We start from the raw sequence: 19,989 nt of genomic DNA on the forward strand, positions 1-19,989 counted from the left end.
GTACAGAAAATAATGTTTTCACCTCCACCAGCTCAGCATGCCTGAGCCCACCTACAGTTTGGTGACTGCCTACATGTCTGTGCAACACGTTACAGTTCTGCAGTGCAATTACTTTTTTCTGTGGGGCATCAGTTGCCTCCCACTTAGTCACTGTTCGTGTTTCCGACATTTGTTTAATCTCCATCGAACATTAAAATAGCAAAAAATATAGGTTAACACACACAAAACTGTGGTACAAAGTACTCTAGTTCTTTCACCGTATTGTGACCCAACAAGATTCAGAGCACTGACCCACTTCTACATGTGCTACATACAGCTGACATGTATGCATGGCAACTAGAGTTCAGCTAAAATTACAAAATGGGCACTAGAGATGGGCAAACTGAAACACGTAACTGTTTCGAAACAAATGAAACAGTACAATGTAATGTTTCGATACGCTGTTTCGAAACAGTGAAACAGTTTGTGTTTTGTAATTTAATAAACCTACACATTTTATCATCTTGAATGTCTACTGTATAAGTATGTCCATATAAACACGAATGAGGTGCGAGAGCGCTAATCATATCGCAGAAAGTATGAAACTATCACTTAGGTGTCTTGGCAGTTTCGTATTTCATGCAGCAAATTCGCTGCTTTCGTGTCGTGTGACTTTCATACTTTTGAATTGGCTGAGGACAGCCATAGCTGAAGACAGAAGAACCACCACGAACGGAACTGGAGGTGGGAGCAAACTGCAGAAACAACGGATATGCTATTGGGATTCCCACATTCTGTTAGTATAGGTAATATACCCATCCTGCTAATTTCCATGCACACAAAGGGAATTATTGTGGATAATAGGCATAGTGACTATAGCCTTACAAATAATGCCAAATAATTTGAATAAATAACAAAATATAACAGAAAAAATTTTGTCTTTCAAGGTGTTTCGAACTGTTACTATAAATTCACCATGCTTCCCAGCCCTTCCCGTTCACCATTACATTATCAGTGATATGTCAAACAGATTGCTTGCGATTATACCTACATCAAATTTGTATATATGTCTAATAACTGTCACTCTACGCCTTTTTTTTTATTCACAATGTTGTAGGCTTACTTGCGTTTCTTAATATGATCACTGTACATGAACAGAGAAGCGTATGTTATAAAAAAAGTGTAATTTAACTGAATGATTTTCACATATTTATTATTTTGAATGTGAATAGTATGCGTTGTTTTATTGTTTGGTTGGTGTTTATAAAGCAGATGTTATGCCATTTCGGGATAGGACAGTCAGCTAGAAACGAAGCTTTATTTTCGGATATCTTAAGCTTCATGCTATTGCTTGTCAAACAGATTTCGACACTCTTGAAAGTGTTTCACGAAGTGGTATATTGTGTTTCAGTACCTGTGCCGAGCCCGAATCTCGTCCGACACAGAGCGGAATGAAACCTCACTGTTTCGATACAATTAGTCCGTTCCAAGCACAGGTGGACTGAAACAGCCTTATTTTGAAACGACGATACAGTTTCTGTGTCTGGCTTGAGATCGAATCTGGTCTGGTTATCCGAGACGGGGGCGGAATGAAACACCACTGTTTCGAAACAGTGAACCACAGCCGTTCTGAAACACTGAAACAGTTCCACGTATCGATACACTGTATCAAAACATAGAAACAGTGGCCAAGTCTAATGGGCACATCACATGTTGCAAGTAATGCCTCTAAATTGAGAAGTCCACAGGTTCCTGCGGCTTGATGAATAAGTTTTTCAATTTTTATGACACTTGTGGCACCCTACAGTGGTTGTAAACAAAAGAAGCAAAAAAGGCCAATACAATAAGCAACCATACACCACCTTGGACTTTTGACCTGTGAGAGGCTGCTGCTAAAGTCAAGTTGCCAGACCAAGATGAACCTCCCAACACTGGATACCATTGTGTCAGATTGGACCACTTCTGGTAGCGAATGTAATTCCATGTCCTGGGACATGTGTAATTGTGCTGAGTTATGCTGCAGCATCCTGTCAGGAGAAAGGTGAGCAACATTGGAGTCTGCCTGCAGCTAATAGCAACAGCACACCCCTACAATGATTGATGATGGTCTTCTCCATGGACCCGCTGGTTAGGCCACCAGAAAGCCCACTGAAATATGGCGCCCACAGGTCTCCATCAGTCTTGATGCAGATGATCACACTGCAGTTCATGGTGGCAATTTCCACCAGGTAGGACATGCTGCTCCATCAGATATTGTAGGCAGCTAGATAAGGAAATAGACCAACATAGGTCCAGCCTCAAAGCCAGACGGCTGCCAACTGACGAGGAACCAATTTAGTATGAGGCCACAAGTTCAATCTTTAGTAAGGCTCATTGGAAAGTGTTGGGTTAACAATTATGATAGGAAAAAAAATATGTTTTACAGACAGGGAAAAAACAAACAGCCGGAGGCTGAATTTGTCCAGTGGTTCCAGGTGGTATGACTTGCAATGTCACACACTTTTCAGGAGAGAGAGATTGCTCTAAAGGAGTATGATTTTTATACACAGATTAGGAATCAAGCAAAAGCAAGTTATTTTGACCAGCTCTTGGCCAAAAGGAGTGCTGACACAATATTTGTTGTTCTCTTACACCAATTGTTTCACTCTTCCTTGCTGTGATATAAATATTCGCTAGAACCCTTGGAAGATCATACACATGAGAAAGAATCTTAGGGGGCGGAACACCTCCATCTTCTCAAAGCACAATAAATAAATTTCCAGCCAATTTACCATCCAGATTAACGGTCAGCATAATTGCTAACAAATGCGTTAAGGCATTGATGTTTGTTGATCTCGATACAACTCTCTCGGTACCACTGATTGCCAGCGTTCCTTTCAAATGTATTCCACCTTGAAATCCCCATTGGTTGGAGTTGAAAACAAATTCCTTACTGAATGATGGGATGAGTTTGTTTGCATTATCTACAAATTTTCATGCCAGTTATGCAGTTTGCTGTGCATTGCCAAGTTGACACTTTGTTTGAAATTTCGGTATCCTACGTCTTCCCATTCTGTTGCACTGTTTGATGTTATGCAACTATTCCCTGCTTCCCTCGAAATTGCTATAATCTATGTTGTGTGCCATTTGATGTGCATAATGTAGTAGGTCACTATCGTGCAATTGTAAATTGTATTGAGCATCCATGAAACGCACAACACCTGTTTTTGTAACAAGTTCACCTTGTACTTCCTTGAATATCTGTAGTTTTTATTATGTACTACACGGTCATATTACTGTGGACTTATTTGAAATCTGTTCGTAATTGTTTTCTTACTATGCTGTGGATGATCTTACATGTACCTAATTATGTTTAGTATCCACTCGTTGGACAATGATTGTCCATTACTACATTTCACTGGAGACAGGGTTTCTGGATTCCTGTCTGACAGGGATGATGAACTATGTGGCTTGACACCTGTTTCAGTATCACTTTCACTTGTTAAGCACGTATCATGTACATTGTCTTCACAGTGGATTGTATACAACCCTACACATTCCACTGATGTGTCTTTCAGAAATGCTAATATTTTATGTGCTATTTCTTTCTCTGCAAAATTTTTTACATACCTGTCTGACAAAATGTCAGCTTTGGCATTTGTAGTAGATATAATGCAATGTTAGCTTTTTTTTATCATTGCCATTGCTGTTTTTTGTATCAACACCACTAGAACTGTATCACTGTTGTGAGTTATTACTCAACTAAGCAATTCAACTACACTACATAGTATCATGCTGTGCTCACCATTGTATACATTCAGTCCTGCCCCCGGTTGTCATTAGCAGCCAATAGTGTGGTTCCATGGTAAACAACATGTGACACGTCGAGTGCCGTAAACATCATTGGTTTTCTGCGACCTCAAACTCGAGGGATTTTTTGTGAGTGGGTGCAGACTGAGACAAGTCCCTCCTCTGGGCTTGTCAGCTACAGGATAACATACTTTCACTAGAAAAGGAGTAATATACAGGGTGTTGCAAAAAGGTACGGCCAAACTTTCAGGAAACATTCCTCACACACAAATAAAGAAAAGATGTTATATGAACATGTGTCCGGAAACGCTTAATTTCCATGTTAGAGCTCATTTTAGTTTCATCAGTATGTACTGTACTTCCTCGATTCATCGCCAGTTGGCCCAATTGAAGGAAGGTAATGTTGACTTCAGTGCTTGTGTTGACATGCGACTCATTGCTCTACAGTACTAGCATCAAGCACATCAGTACGTAGCATCAACAGGTTAGTGTTCATCACGAACGTGGTTTTGCAGTCAGTGCAATGTTTACAAATGCGGAGTTGGCAGATGCCCATTTGATGTATGGATTAGCACGGGGCAATAGCCGTGGCGCGGTACGTTTGTATCGAGACAGATTTCCAGAATGAAGGTGTCCCGACAGGAAGACGTTCGAAGCAATTGATCGGCGTCGTAGGGAGCACGGAACATTCCAGCCTATGACTCGCAACTGGGGAAGACCTAGAACGATGAGGACACCTGCAATGGACGAGGCAATTCTTCGTGCAGTTGACGATAACCCTAATGTCAGCGTCAGAGAAGTCGCTGCTGTACAAGGTAACGTTGACCACGTCACTGTGTGGAGAGTGCTACAGGAGAACCAGTTGTTTTCGTACCATGTACAGCGTGTGCAGGCACTATCAGCAGCTGATTGTCCTCCACGGGTACACTTCTGCGAATGGTTCTTCCAACAATGTATCAATCCTCATTTCAGTTCTGTTTACGGATGAGGCTTCGTTCCAACGTGATCAAATTGTAAATTTTCACAATCAACATGTGTGGGCTGACGAGAATCCGCAATCATGTCATCAACACAGATTTTCTGTGAATGTTTGGGCAGGCATTGTTGGTGATGTCTTGATTGGGCCCCATGTTCTTCCACCTGTGCTCAATGGAACACATTATCATGATTTTATACGGGATACTCTACCTGTGCTGCTAGAACATGTGCCTTTACAAGTACGACACAACATGTGTTTCATGCACAATGGAGCTCCTGCACATTTCAGTCGAACTGTTCGTACGCTTCTCAACAACAGATTCGGTGACCGATGGATTGGTAGAGGCGGACTAATTTCCTGACCTCAACCCTCTTGACTTTCATTTATGGGGGCATTTGAAAGCTCTTGTCTACGCAACCCCAGTACCAAATGTAGAGACTCTTCATGCTTGTATTGTGGATGGCTGTGATACAATACGCCATTCTCCAGGGCTGCATCAACGCATTAGGGATTCCATGCGACGGAGGGTGGATGCATGTATCCTCGCTAACGGAGGACATTTTGAACATTTCCTGTAACAAAGTGTGTGAAGTCACGCTGGTACATTCTGTTGCTGTGTGTTTCCATTCCATGATTAATGTGATTTGAAGAGAAGTAATAAACTGAGCTCTAACATGGAAAGTAAGCGTTTCCGGACATATGTCCACATAACATATTTTCTTTCTTTGTGTGTGAGGAATGTTTCCTGAAAGTTTGGCCGTACCTTTTTGTAACACCCTATATTCACATGGCTGATCCGTGTGCTTTGCCATTGTGAGGCAGCCAGGGCCTCACCTGGCAGCCTTTTCTTGTTTGGTTGCCGTATTTGCAGCTGGAAGATTATAGCACTACCGGCTTCTATTACTATCACTATTGACCGCTAATGTTACTCCTATGACAGGAATTTAATTTTGGTTGTTAACATGAGCTAATGGTTAAGGTGTCGGGCTATGCTTAGTTATCCAAAAGATTATGTTTTGATAGGAAGTAGTAGTTGAACTGGTGGGAATTGAACAAAGGTTCTGGTGGTATCTGAAGGAAAGAAAAATGTTTGCTAGGCTAATTAGCCAAGCTGGTACCAAGAAATTATACTTTTCATTTAGTAAATTAACTATTTTATGTGGCTTTAGTTGGTACTACTCTGTTCTGCAAAAAGGATGTGATAAAGTAGCACAGTGGAACAATTCTTGGAACAGTAATTTACCTTGAGTAACACAGATGGAATCTTAGAAATGTTTAGGCCACAAACTGGTTCTCACTAACATTAACTGTCTGTATTCAGAATAAGAAAGCTAATATTCATTACAAGAAATCAGTTACTGTTGGTGGAGCAGAACTAATATGGATAGGAGGAGGTATTAAGATTCAATTAATTAAAAACACCTATATAGTGCAGACCTATAACCTGTTATGATAAACGATGTAGTTTATGTTGTAACCCTGTAGTTTGAGCGCACAAATCAAACGGTGCATGATACAAGTGACTCCACGGCCAGCCTAGAGAGTTCGCCTCAGCCTGGACAGACTGTGCCATGTGCGCAAACAGCCCAATATAAGACCTTGATATGTTTTATACTTCATTCACTGATATTGTGAATCTCGTCCTGTGGAAACAGAAAAAAATCTTTGTCGGTATTACATCTGAGTATGTGTTTATACAACATTACAACATACTTGGCGATGAGTGCAGTATTCTGCTCAGCGTGTTTATTTTCTTTGGTTTGATATATAGCCAACATGTCAGTGGAAGTAGTTCTTCAAATCCTTGTTGAACAACAAACTCTCACCGAACAACAGTGAGCCCTCACTGAGCAATAACATGCTCTCGCCATGGCACTATCTGTGGAAGATTGGAACGTATATGAAAAACGCCTTCAGCAACATTTTCAAGCTGTTGGAGTCACCGACCCCAACTTCTGGTAGGCTTTATTTTTATCGTGGATTTCTGCTTGTGTTTATCATTTATTTGTGTCAACTAGCTCCTTTTCCTGAACCTGATAGTCTCCCTTTTTATGAAATGTGTCAGTTGCTCTCTAATTATCATTGCGAACATACTCATGTAAAGCTCTACCATTGTCAAAAGAAGCCACAACAGTCGTACAGAGCTTGGCCAATGGAACTTTATGGGCTTAGCCATTGTTGCCAATTTGTTACTGAGGCCAATGGGTCTCATATGCTGATTGGATGGTTCATGATGCTATAAGACGCCTCGCCTTTAATAGTGAAGTTCATGAACTTGCTTTACAATGTGAAAATCAATCTCCCACAGGTGTTCTGAACATTGCTAGCTCTTTTGAAATATCTAGGGCAGCAGGAAATCAGATAGAAGCATGGTGCGAAGTAGCGGCTGCTGCTGCCTATACTCCTTGGCTGCCATCAGTTAGCTCAAGGGGGAACACGGTGTCATGCTAAGCAGCAGTAGCGGCAGGCAGTGTCACAACAGCAGCTGGGGCAGTATTCTTCTCTTCGATCGTGCCCTTAGTGTTTTGCTCAGCATGTGGCCATGTGTCTAAAGTGTTGGACGACATGCAACCATTGTAAAACAGAAAAAGGGCCATATATTGTGTGTGTGTGTGTGTGTGTGTGTGTGTGTGTGTGTGTGTGTGTGTGTGTGAGACATGAACAGTGAACAGTGTTTTCTAACTTATGGTAGCCCAAACAAACTCTACACGGAAGTACGCATGATGGACACGATGTTAAAAATGCAAGTGAACATCGGTGCAGCAGTGACATTATTAAATTCACAAACCTATGTGTCTCATTCATCAGTCGATGAATTACAACAAACGACTACTAGCTATATTGGTACAGTTTTCTACTTCCATGGTGTACAAAGCAGTTGTTCAGCCATTGACCTTTTTAGTGGTGGATAATGCCAACACTGAAAACTAATTTGGGTTAGAAGCTTCAAAATTTTTGGATTCTATATTTCTGATGAAGTGCACCTGGTATCAGATAAAGTTCCGTACCAACTACTGGACGTGCTCTGCTGGGAATATTCCTCGCTGTATGCTACTGATTTCGAGTTTCACATCACAATGAAACTGACAGTGCATCCTAAGTCAAATTGAAACTAAATCAACTTATATCTTTTGACTGTTATCACACCTGTCTCCTCTAGTGAATGGTCTACCCCATTGATAACTGTCCTAAACCCTAACAGCAATCTTCGGCTCTCTGGTGATTTTAAAGTGTCTTTCAATTCGGTCTGTTATTCATACCTATCCCTTATGCTGTCCGGATGAACTCACGACACAGCTTTCCATGGGCTATATTTTTCCAAAATAACTTGTCAGAATCCTACTCACAACTACCTGCCTCTGGATGATGATTCCAAACATGTCCTTGCAGTGAATAGCCCCTTCAGGTTATGTCACTACTAGTGTCTGCCATTTGGCGTGTCTAGCATTCCTGCCATTTTCCAACGATTTTTGGAGCAACTCGCAGCCTCGATGCTGGGATGCGTAAACTACCTGGATGAAAGTGTGTTCTCAGGTTCCTCAGCAGATGAACATTTGCAGAACCTTTGTGCCTTGTTTACGGTGCTATGTGCTGACAGTTTGAAATGTAACTTGAACAAATCACAATTTTTTCAGCATTCTATCTCGGTTTTGAAGTCTCAAATGTCGGTGTCAAGTCTTTATGCCAAAATGTCGATGCTATTAACCTTTGCTGTGTCCTACGTGTGTCAGAGAGTTGAAAATCTTTTTAGGGAAGATTGCATACTACCATAAATTTCTTCCTGGTGCAGCCACATTGACCCAGTCACTTCATGCTTTTCACTTGTTGCCTGTCTGCAAGCATGCTTGCACCTTATTAAGGTCAAGATTACACAAGCACCTTGCTTGGTTAGCTACTAACACATTGTTTTGGCCACAGATGCCTCCCAGTGTGGCCTTGGGACTGTTTGTGAACACAAATATGCGGATAACTCCAAACGCCCCATTGCGTAAACATCCAAAACTCTGAATCGTGCAGCAGCACTACTCGCAGATAGAAAAAGATGTCCTTGCTATAGTGTATGCACTCAAAAAATTTCATGTTTTACTATACAATTCTAAATTTAATTTGATTACTGATCATAAACCTCCGGTTTCTTTACCGAACAAAGTGGCCTAACGCCTGGTATGCTGGGCGCTCTTATTGTCACACTATAATCATGAGATTAATTTCCATCTCACAGCACAACATGCTAATGCGTATGCTCCTTCTCGATTGCCAACTGGCCCGAATCCATAATTTGATCAGGATGAACAGTTGTGTTTCCATTTAGACATCCGAGCCCAAAACACCGTGGGTGATTTTCCCATTACCAGTTCTCTGATTTCGGTGGCTGTTGTGGTTGATTCTCTCGTGTCACGTTGTTCAATTTGTCCAGCACAGCTGGCCAGATAAACCACAGCACCAAGTGTTGGATCTTTTACGCAGTTATTATGCTCTCTGCCACCGCCTCTCGATTTTTGAATGTGTTACTGTTGGCTACTAGAGTGTTTGCACCCAGGATTGTGATCCTGTCTAAATTGCAGCGGAATGTCATGTGCCTTCTCCACCTGAACCATCTAGGTGTGTTTCTCATACAAAATTGCTGACCCGTCGTCACACATTTTGGAAGGGTGTTGACCATGAGACCTTGTGCGTTGTCAGCCTGCCTGCAGGCACCACCCATCAGGTGGCACCACAGGCCTGCACCACCTACCCTCCTCCACATTGCACCCCTGGGAGCATATTCATGTTGGTTTTGTGAGTCTGTCCCCTAACTCCTTTTGGCCTGTAGTATCAGATTCTTGCTCAAAGTTCCCTTGTGTGGTTCATTGCGTGTCCACCGCGGCTGCAGTCACTGCCCTCTCAAAGATTTTTTCCTTAGAAGGATTGTCGTATAAGTGTGTGATGGACAATGGCCCACAGTTTGTGTCTCAAGATTTTGAAGATCTTTGTACAAAGAGTGGCATCAGGCTAATTACGGTCCCTCCCTTTCATTCTCAGTTCACTGGAGAGGTGGAGTGGCTGGTCAGTGCATTCAAAACCCAGATTGAAAAATATATTACTCAAAATTATTCCATGAGTTCTTGAGTTCATGACTTCATATAGATTCACTCCAGTCAGTGACGGCAAGCCAGCAGAGCTGCTTCACGGCTGCCAGCCCCATACACTGCTTCATCTGCTCTGGCCAACACTTGGCCACCTGTCGGTGTCTGCATCAGAGTGATTTCATCAGGACTCAGTCTTCTGGGCCGATAGGTGTGGCCAACATCCTAAGTGGATACCAGTGGTCATCCACCTTGGCCTATGACACCATCTCTGCAGTGTGGGCACCTCCTATGGCTTATGTCACAACACTACGACAAGCTCTGTCCACAAATGACTGACTGCCCAGCAGATAGCCGTCTACCCCGTGCCCACCATGTCAATCATCTGTGCCCCGTGCTGGCCACCACAGTGTCGTCCATACCTCCTCCTGCTCCTGTGCCATTTTCGACTCCATCTCCACAGCCCCTTTCGCCACCACCTTCTCTGCTACTCCATCGCTGAGTGCCTGCCCCGATATGGACATTGCTACAGCACCATCATCACGAGTGCTCCATTACAGCCTCTTGCAGAGCGGTGTGTACCATGCCTGTTCGTGCCTGCACCATTTTATACCATATTCTCCTGTGATAACATCTCGATACCTGCTCCAGCAGTCATCACCGATTGATGAAGACATGGACATCTCCACAGTGAACACTTCTTCCAAGGGGGAAGGAGTATTTTAACCTTATAGTGTGAGCACGCATAATTAAACAGCACATGGCAGAAGTGCCTCCATAGCCGGCCTAGAGAGGTCACCTCACAACCTGGACAGATGGCGCAGCCTGTGCCGTGTGCATAGCAGTCCAATATAAGCCCAGTGGTTAGGCCCTCAGCCTCCAGCCTCACTTGCTTATCATATACTATGTACAAAACTGTGTATTGATGTGTTCTATATTTGTGAGACCTTGCACTGTTCTGTGCTTCATACAGTGGTATTGTGAATCCCATTCTGTGGAAGTAGAAAAAATCTTGGTTGGTGTTATGCTTGAGGTTGTGTCTGTACAACATTACAACAGTTTGTATACATTTCCTTTGGGAGCATATACTTCTTTGTACTAAGCAGATCATAAATGAAACAAGGGTTCTTTGTATCTGTTATGGTGCGCCCTCAAACACTAATAATCATCATTGTATCTGTTATGGTCTGAACAGTTGTAGCCAGACTTTGAATAACACAAAAGCTATTAAAATGGGTGCTACACTTCACAAATACTTTTATTGTGATAATAATTGTATTACTGGCTCTGTAACTTGAACTATTCACTTATGAAAATTTATGTGGAGTATTTCAGCAACAAAATTGTACACAAAAGAAATTTACTTCTCCACAAAAGTCAATAAATACACTTAGGGCAAGGATTACTTTGCAGTTCAGTAAAGCAGATACTCAGATGTATTGAATCAATGGTAAAAGAATCCCGTGTAGGTAAATGACTAAGGAATACTACATGGTTCTCAACACCAAGTTTAACTAGAAATAATTATTATTTGCACATAAAGCAAATAACTGGTCAATACAAACAATGGCATTACTAAATTTTTACTTGAAATGCAGATGGTTTCAGTGATCTTCCGTAGCTAAAGTGCAGACAGCAAATGTACTCGTGGCTGTTACTGTACAAAGACTTAGAAAATTATCCTCTTTGCACCAGATTTTTCTAATTAAGAGCCAAAGAATAAATGCCATGAATAATTAGCCAGAACTCTTCCACATTGAAGGCATTATTGCTCAGTCTTGCTGCTTTGCTTGCCTCCTTCAACATATGAGATGTGAATAGTTTGCAAGATAGGCACCGACTGACTGTGCCACAAATACTTATGTGGTTCTGCCACTAAATCCTCTTTTTCTATTCCCGCCATGTGTGTTTTCATAGCAGTGGTATTGTCCTCCAGGTTTTACGTAAGTACAAACCTATGTTCCCTATGCATTAACTGCCTCTACAAATACTGTTTCAGCATTTCAGTATTTGTACAGAATATAATTTTTTTTTAAATTACATGCATACATTAATTATAGTGATACATATTGACAGAAAATATGATGAAACATTTGCATAGCTGCTTAACCAAAGAACACAGTGACAAAAATGTCACACTAAGCATAGGAAGACAAAGACAATACATGATATAAGTATAGTCAATGTTGTTCATATGTGTTACAAGGTGACTTAATCTTGCCTTTTAGGAGCAGTGGTGGATGTATTTTGCAATCACTATACTGAAAAACTACTCTTGCATCTGAGTTACGCCACTTTGAATGGCCAGCACAATTATGGTGTCCTCCTTTTCTATCATGTCATTTTGCTGCATTGGCACTTTGTGGACGTAGCTGCCATCTTTGGAATTTCACCCGGCTGCTGCATACTGAACTGTGTTGCTCCGTTGCTCATCTCTTGCATTACCAGGGAAAGACTTCAAAATTTATACTCAACGACATAAGGTTGTCAGTCTGTTGTGTTTCAGAAGGTAGGTGGTTGGCTCTATAAAGATCCAAGTGCAGATCACCTGCAGGTAACCTCATACCCTTTCACTGATAGAGGTGGTGTAGTGGCTTGCACAGTGGGCTTACTTTTAGGATGATAGCAGTTCAGATCCACTTCTAGTCATCCAGAATTAAGTTTCGATGATTATGTTAAATTGCTTAAGGCAAACTGTCATTAAGATAGCAAAGCCTCATATGTTTTGCATGGAAAGAAAAGGCTTTCACATACATATATATTTCAGTTAATACAAGTAAGTCATGCTACATTAGAGAGATATTGGTTCATAAATTAAAGTGATAATATTTTATGTACATATTATTTGGCAACTTTATGGTATTTATGGCCTTATTAAATAAGAAATGAGGTTTTGTAACAACACATTGTTAACACTCAAGAACTTACAAGCTTATGCACTCAAATAGTTTTTATGTCATTAATAGAACTGAGCATACAGACATAAACAACCAGTTTAGTAGCAATTTAAAGCCTTTTTATCAAAAAATAAAAGCTGTGGAGGAGTTCTTTGTGTTTTTTCCTGTACTAGCCTAAAATTATTGTTAAAGAAGATCTTCGTAAAAGTGGTAATCTCATAGAATAACAGAATTGAGACACGTTAAACAATGGTACTTTTTTTTTTTTTGCAACTAGTCCTGCTAAGAGTTTTTATATCCCTGATGACTGTATTGGAGCATCTTGTAAGTAATTTCTAACCCTCTTCAAAATCCAATTTATATCCAATACCCACAGGTGGATTATACCTCAGAGCCGATATGTCTGCAACACTTGAATGTCTTACTTTACTCCTTGGACAAATTCGATTATGGTATGGAACTTCAAAGATGTTTTTTAAAAAGTCATGATATACACATTATAGTCTGTGCTGGCCCTGTTTATCACACCTTGCTTCTTCTAACACATCTGCATAATTAGTTGGAAATATAGACAATGTTCCTCTTTCTGTATTGATTTGTGGAATGCACACAGCCACATTCCACTTGTATGTGTCCTTTGAGTAAATAGTTCTGAATGATGATTGTACCGCTTGCTAAGCTGTAATTCTGCAACACATTTCAAAGAAGGGCATTTCAGTTCTAAGCTTAACGCTAATCACTATATAATACTTTAGTTTTACTTTTCTTTCATTCTTTTATTTCTGTGCCTAAAAAATCTGTAATGAAAGCTGAAAACACATTAGCCATCTTCATTATTTATGGCAAATAAAACATATAACTGAAACACCTCTAAATTATAAACAGTGAAATTGTGACACACCAGCTTCTCTTTAAATTTAAAGACAACTGGCCTGGGTTGCAGACATTAACTGTGCTGCTTGTACATCCATGGTATATACATAACACTTTCCTGCTTCTGTTGCCTTGTTATCATTTGATGTCTCCTGTCTTGCCTTCTTTTTCTTCATCTGCGAGCATTGTACTGACTCCCTGAAATATAATGTAACTGGTTAGAAAGACAGATATCCCATTTGTCTTTCTTTCAACAGACTAAAGCAGTGTTAAATTCCTGTATTTCTTTTAAAAATTAATATTTTCTAACAGCTGGTCCATTATTATTGCTAATGCAATCACTTACAAACACTGTGTATGAATTACCAAATGTGGCTTCAAATAAAGCTTGCAGAAAGATGCTCATCGATAATTTGATGCCAACTTAGGAATTTTATGTAAAAATTTATTAACATTTTCTTTCAGTGTATTACTTTCTTCATTCAGTTCACTTCGTATTTTAAAATAATTATCCTCTTTTAATCTGTTTAACCCATTTCATAATTGGCCAGAATGTACGAAATATTGAGGAAAACATTCCATCTTTATTTTATTTTCAATAGAATTTTGATGAGTATCGATCCATTTTCTTAGGTTCTCTTGTTTACCAATTTGTTCTCCTTTTTTTGTACCATCAGTACTTTATTAATCTTTGTCTTTCATCCTAGAAATTTTAGATTCATTTCTTTTCCATACAGAAGAATATGCTATATCTTTGTTAGTATTCTTTCGTGTTATTTCATTCCTTTTATTCATGGGTTCTTGCTCCACAACATTATTCAGGAAGTTTAAATTTTTAGCATGGCTTTCCCTTTGATTTTGAATACCTAACACCACTTCATTCATAACAGCTACAACTGACTGAAAATTGTAATTTTTTATATTTCATGGTTTCTGAAGTCTTATTCTTTTTTTATACTTTTTGGGACCAACTTTCTTCCTCTGTTTTTATGTTGAGATTAGATCATCTACTTCTGAGCCTTCAGATTCATCTGTTATAGTAGGCTCATAACTTGTACTTGAATCTGTAAAATCACTGCCTTCTAGATTATTTACATTTAAGTTAGTAGGTGCTGGAGGTTCATTTACTGTTCAGAATGATACTGGTGGTACACTTGGAATGTCAGATAATTGTTAGGGTCATTTTCAGTATTATAATTCTCCTAGATTCATACTTTCTTACATGTGTTTGACTTCCCTGCAATATCAAGAGAAATCTCCAGAAAATTCACTGATCATATGTAAAATTTATATACTGGGCACTTCTAGACCAATCTAGAAATACTGTAAGCCTGTAACATGTGTTATTTTCTACATGCACTGAGAGTATCTATAGAAAGTAAGTTAGGGTTTGGTACAATAAGATGGAGAGAGAATAACATAATCCAAAACTAAGCTAACATTTTTGTTTTATAATACACCTACACTTGATTGTTTTCATATTGAGGACAACGTACTTCATTATTTATGTTTGCAATGTTTTTGGATGGCCTGTTTAATCTTCTGTATACAACTAAGCACTAGAACAGTTAATAACTTAATGTGTGTTCATCGCTACAATGTAACACTCTTAAATTGCACAAAAAGAATGTCATAAATCTCGCCAACAAACCATAAATGAGTATTACATTCGCACAATGGTGAAATAAGTGCAGTAAATTTCGAGGCAGAAACAATCTTCTGAGATACGTTAAAGTATCAATGTTGCAAGATATGAGGTTTTGATACTTTGCTATAAAAGACCTCAGCATACCTGTATTGAGATATGGGATTTCTCATCTTCTGCAGGAGACATTTCTAAAGATATGGAGTCATGTAACTAAAAATTGATAATTTTTTTGTTACAAGGTTTTGCTGTCTTAACAGCAGAAATGGTGGCGTAGTTTCTTTGAAAAAGATGCAGCAGATTTCTTTCCCCAACTTCTCTAATCTGAAGTTGGGCTCTGCCTCCAATGACCTTATTAATGCAGCATTACACATGATCTTTCTTCTTTTCTCAGCCTTTCAGGTCAAGACTCACAAGACAACTTTGCACAATAATTGTACACTTCAATATTAAGGTGGGCTTCAGTGCAAAGCTAATTACAGATACATGTTTCATTTGATGAAACTTTGTCTGAATGCATTGTTTACCTCATAGTTGTAGTCCTAAATGGTCGAAAGGTTCCTCAAGCCATCATGGATAAAATCTCACAGTCTTGATGAAGCAGACTCATGTTGCAATAGGGACTGGTACTGATGAACAGTAAACAGTTGTTAAAAAGCTCTATCCTATTGCAGTGTACCATGTCATGTCCCATATATACTGTTTAGTAGCAGTGACTCTTTCTCGGGTGTAATATTACTCAATTGCATTCTATGGCTAGAGCACTCGGTGGTAGTGGTCTCATGCATATTTTAAAATGAGTTTAATATTCTATTATATTTTGACAAAGGCTTCCACTGTGTTAAGTGATGGTTGGGCTTCTATTTCATATCTCAGTGGCATAAAGTTGGACGAGGTTTAAAATTTTGTTGTCTAAAATGCTGAGAAAAAGGTTAAAGCATGTTCAATTGGTGGGTACCTCTCTGTCTGTCTGTCTGTCTGTCTGTCTTTCTCACCATTTCTCTAAAACTTCCAGTTGCCTGTATTGCCTAAGTATATTACAGCAGGATATGCCCGATGGTGTTATGTCCTGCTTTATTTACTACATCCTAGTGTGCAACTGCACCTCTTAAGATTAGTATTTTCATCACATCACTGTGTTCTGTAGTTTAATCAGTGACAGATAAACAACATACTATTTCATCACGTGCAAGTCGTCACTCCCTTCCACTTCAAGAGAATATAGGCAAGATACGGGAGGATATAGTTTACTGAAGTACTATAACCACCTCTGCTACTTATAGCAGCATTGTCTATAGCAAAGAAGTAACCCCAAGCTCTCACATTCAGTATGACATACTGAAGGAAAAAAAAAAAAAAAGGATGAAAAGGGAGGGGTCACTTATAGGTGACATGACACACAACACTGTGTAACACTGCCTCTAGTGGGGATATTGATTGTTACATTTCAACCTGTGTTCCAGATAGTTCTAGATCTATTTTCTATGGGAGTGAGATCAGGTGATTTAGTGAGCAAGTTGAGGTGCGATAAGGTTTATGAGTGCTTGTCAGAATAGGAACTTAATTGTGCAGGGCTGTGAATACGGTTGTTGTCCACAACGTATTCATCATGATTTCATCATGATTACGTGGAAGGAATGGCACCACCTGATCAGTGATTATGTTAAAATAAATATCCTGATCCATGTCCACTGACCGAGTGAGGTGGCGCAATGGTTAGCACACTGGACTCGCATTTGGGAGGACAGCTGTTCAATCCCGCGTCCGACCATCCTGATTTAGGTTTTCCATGATTTACCTAAATTGCTCAGGCGAATGCCGGGATGGCTCCTTTGAAAGGGCATGGCCAACTTCCTTCCCCACCCTTCCCTAATCTGATGAGACCGATGACCTTACTGTTTGGCCTCTTCCCCCAAACAACCCAACCCAACCCCATGTTCACTGTAACCAAAATCTTTTTACCAAAATTGCAGTACAAACAACAGACCTAAAACTTCATAGAACTACCTCCGACTAAATCCTCCATATACGAGGGTGGGTCAAATGAAAACCTTAGATATTTTTTTAATATTATTTATTTTGCAGAAGTGGTACAAAGCTGTATCACTTTTCAAGATAATTTCCCCGACGCTCAATGCAAGTTCTCCAGCACTTACAAAGTGCATAAATACCTTCAGAAAAAAAATTCTTTCGGTAGTCCGCGCAACCAGTTGTGCACTGTGTGGCGTACCTCTTTATCAGAACGGAACTTCTTTCTTCCCATTGCGTCCTTGAGCCATCCAAACATATGGAAATCACTTGGGGCAAGGTGTGGTGAGTATGGTGGATAAGGAAGACACTCAAAATGCAGGTCTGTGATTGTTGCAACTCTTGTACGGGCAGTGTGGGGCCACCTTGAATTGTCATGTTGCAAAAGGACACCTGTTGACAGCAATCCATGTCATTTTGATTTGATTGCAGGCCGCAGATGATTTTTAGGAGATTTGGTGATGAGGAGTGGTGCCACTCCTTGCTCGCTCTCTTCGTTTCTGGTTGTTGGAAGTGAACCCAGGTTTCGTACCCAGTAACGATTCTTGCAAGGAAGCCATCACCTTCTCGTTCAAAGTGCCGAAGAAATTCTTCACAACCATCAACACCTCATTCTCTCATTTCAGGAGTCAGTTGCCATGGCACCCATCTTGCAGACACTTTGTGAAACCGAGTACATCATGCACAATTTGGTGTGCTGACCCATGACTAATCTGTAAACATGCTGCAATGTCATTCAATGTCACCTGGCAGTTTTCCTTCACTATGGCTTCAACTGCTGCAATGTTCTTTGGAGTCACAACTCATTGTACCTGACCTGGACGAGGAGCATCTTCCACTGAAGTCACACCATTTGCGAACTTCCTACTCCGCTCGTAAACTTGCTGCTGTGACAAACATGCATCACCGTGCTGAACTTTCATTTGTCAATGAATTTCAATAGGTTTCACACCTTCACTACGCAAAAACCGAATAACAGAACGCTGTTCTTCCCTGGTGCAAGTCGCAATTGGGGTGGCCATCTTTATACTGATACTGTTATGGTATGTGTGCATCTGCACTATGCTGCCATCTACAGGCCATTCTGCATTCTGTTTGTAGCACGCTTATCAACTTACAGGATAACAGCGCGAAATTTCGATTTGTTATTACAAATTTAAAGTTTTCATTTGACTCACCCTCATACTGCAGACCAAATGCCTCATTGGGCCATTGATGCACTCAGTGTCTTGCATCATTTGAAAAGAGGCAAAATCAGTACTCATTAGACTGCTCTACAGTCCCTCAGTCTGCGACTGTCCAGTTTCTGTGTTGTTTGGCCCACTGAATACATCCTCCTTCATGTGATTCTGTGAGCAATAGTGTTTTGTAAGGTACTCAGCTCCAAATGTCAGCTGCATGCAATTCCCTTCTCAATGTTCACTGAGGTATCTGCTCGAGGTAACTAACTCTACGATTGTCAATGCAGCTCACTTTTGAATGTCTTTACTGACTTAAATTGTGTTTTTTTTCTGTTTTGATTTTCTTAATTGATGTTTAAAATATGATTGTCAATGTTTATGTCAAAATAACTAGATTCTAAACCTTTGGTATTAGTATAGTAAAGTACATTTGCTAAATCTCCATGCTGATCATTCATTTTTATTTTTGGACAGAAAAGTACTATTTACATGCGTCAGACCAAGAGCACCAAACTAAGCAGAGCCCACTTGAAGAGTGTGTTTGTTGCAAATGATTTGGAATATAATTTAGGCCATCTAACACCACCTTCATTCAATTTGCTTGAGGGACCAGAAATTTTTGTCCAGCTGGATTCAACCGATAATCTTGAAGAAATGGTTGATCCTAATGAAGAATTAGAGCAATTTCAACCAAAAATAGCAGGTAATTACGTAGTTTCCTACTGTAATATGCAGTTATGAGTTTGGAAAATACGCTCAGATATTTAAAATCAAAATGTACTGTGATTGTACTGACATTTTGTTCCGTTTTGACCTCTTTGGTGTCTCTCAATCTGTTCAGTAGCACATGATGTTTATTTTCGTATTATGACATTAATAAAAAAGAACTGAGTGTTCAGTTCCAGCTTGTGTTTGTGAAGCAAAAGGAGGAAGACTAGGGCTTAACATCTCACGTATGGCTTGTTGTCGATATTAGATGAAATATAAGTAGACACAAGAATATTTTAATTTACAAGGGTAACCAATAGATGGCCCTCCAACAAGTGGTTGGACCACTCTTTATTTAGTAGAAAGCAAGTGGTAGCCATTGCCAGGTGGTCCTGTCTTATTCAATTTACATTTGGGTTGATTACATTGTTCTACAAGGGTTCTAGTTCTGGGATAAAAGATTGTGATTCTGTATGAATGTTTAATGAGAAAGTCAGACCTGAAATAAAAATTTCGTTATTGGGGATAGATTTCCAGTAATTCGAACATTTCTGTCATAAAAAAGCCATTATTTGTGACTAAAAGAGAGAAAAATTGTAAATAATAGTTGGCAATATTAATTCTGCATTTATGACAAATGTTTCGATATTCAGATGTTGGTACTCATTTCTCGTTTGTGTACCGTTATAAACATGTATTCCATCAAACCTAAACTCATAGTCACTGTTGGTCTCAAGGGTTACTGTGTTTAAAGTGATTTTTGGTTTTTATGCAAGAAGTTACCGAGGAGGAAGGGAGTAAATACAAATGTCTTTGTATAGTATTACTTAAAGTGTGTACTGAT

At 39.8% G+C, this 19,989-nt stretch overlaps 1 protein-coding gene across 1 annotated transcript in view; it reads left to right on the forward strand.

Annotated features, from left to right (window-relative positions):
• Nucleotides 1-19,989, forward strand: part of LOC126184581 (uncharacterized) — a 55,257-nt gene that overhangs the window by 10,067 nt on the left and 25,201 nt on the right. The window contains exon 3 of the mRNA XM_049927013.1: nucleotides 18,912-19,140. Coding sequence (XP_049782970.1) covers nucleotides 18,912-19,140 — 229 coding nt within the window. The remainder of the gene's footprint in view (nucleotides 1-18,911; nucleotides 19,141-19,989) is intronic.

This window comes from Schistocerca cancellata, chromosome 4 (assembly GCF_023864275.1).
Source record: "Schistocerca cancellata isolate TAMUIC-IGC-003103 chromosome 4, iqSchCanc2.1, whole genome shotgun sequence".
Lineage (NCBI taxonomy): Eukaryota > Metazoa > Arthropoda > Insecta > Orthoptera > Acrididae > Schistocerca > Schistocerca cancellata.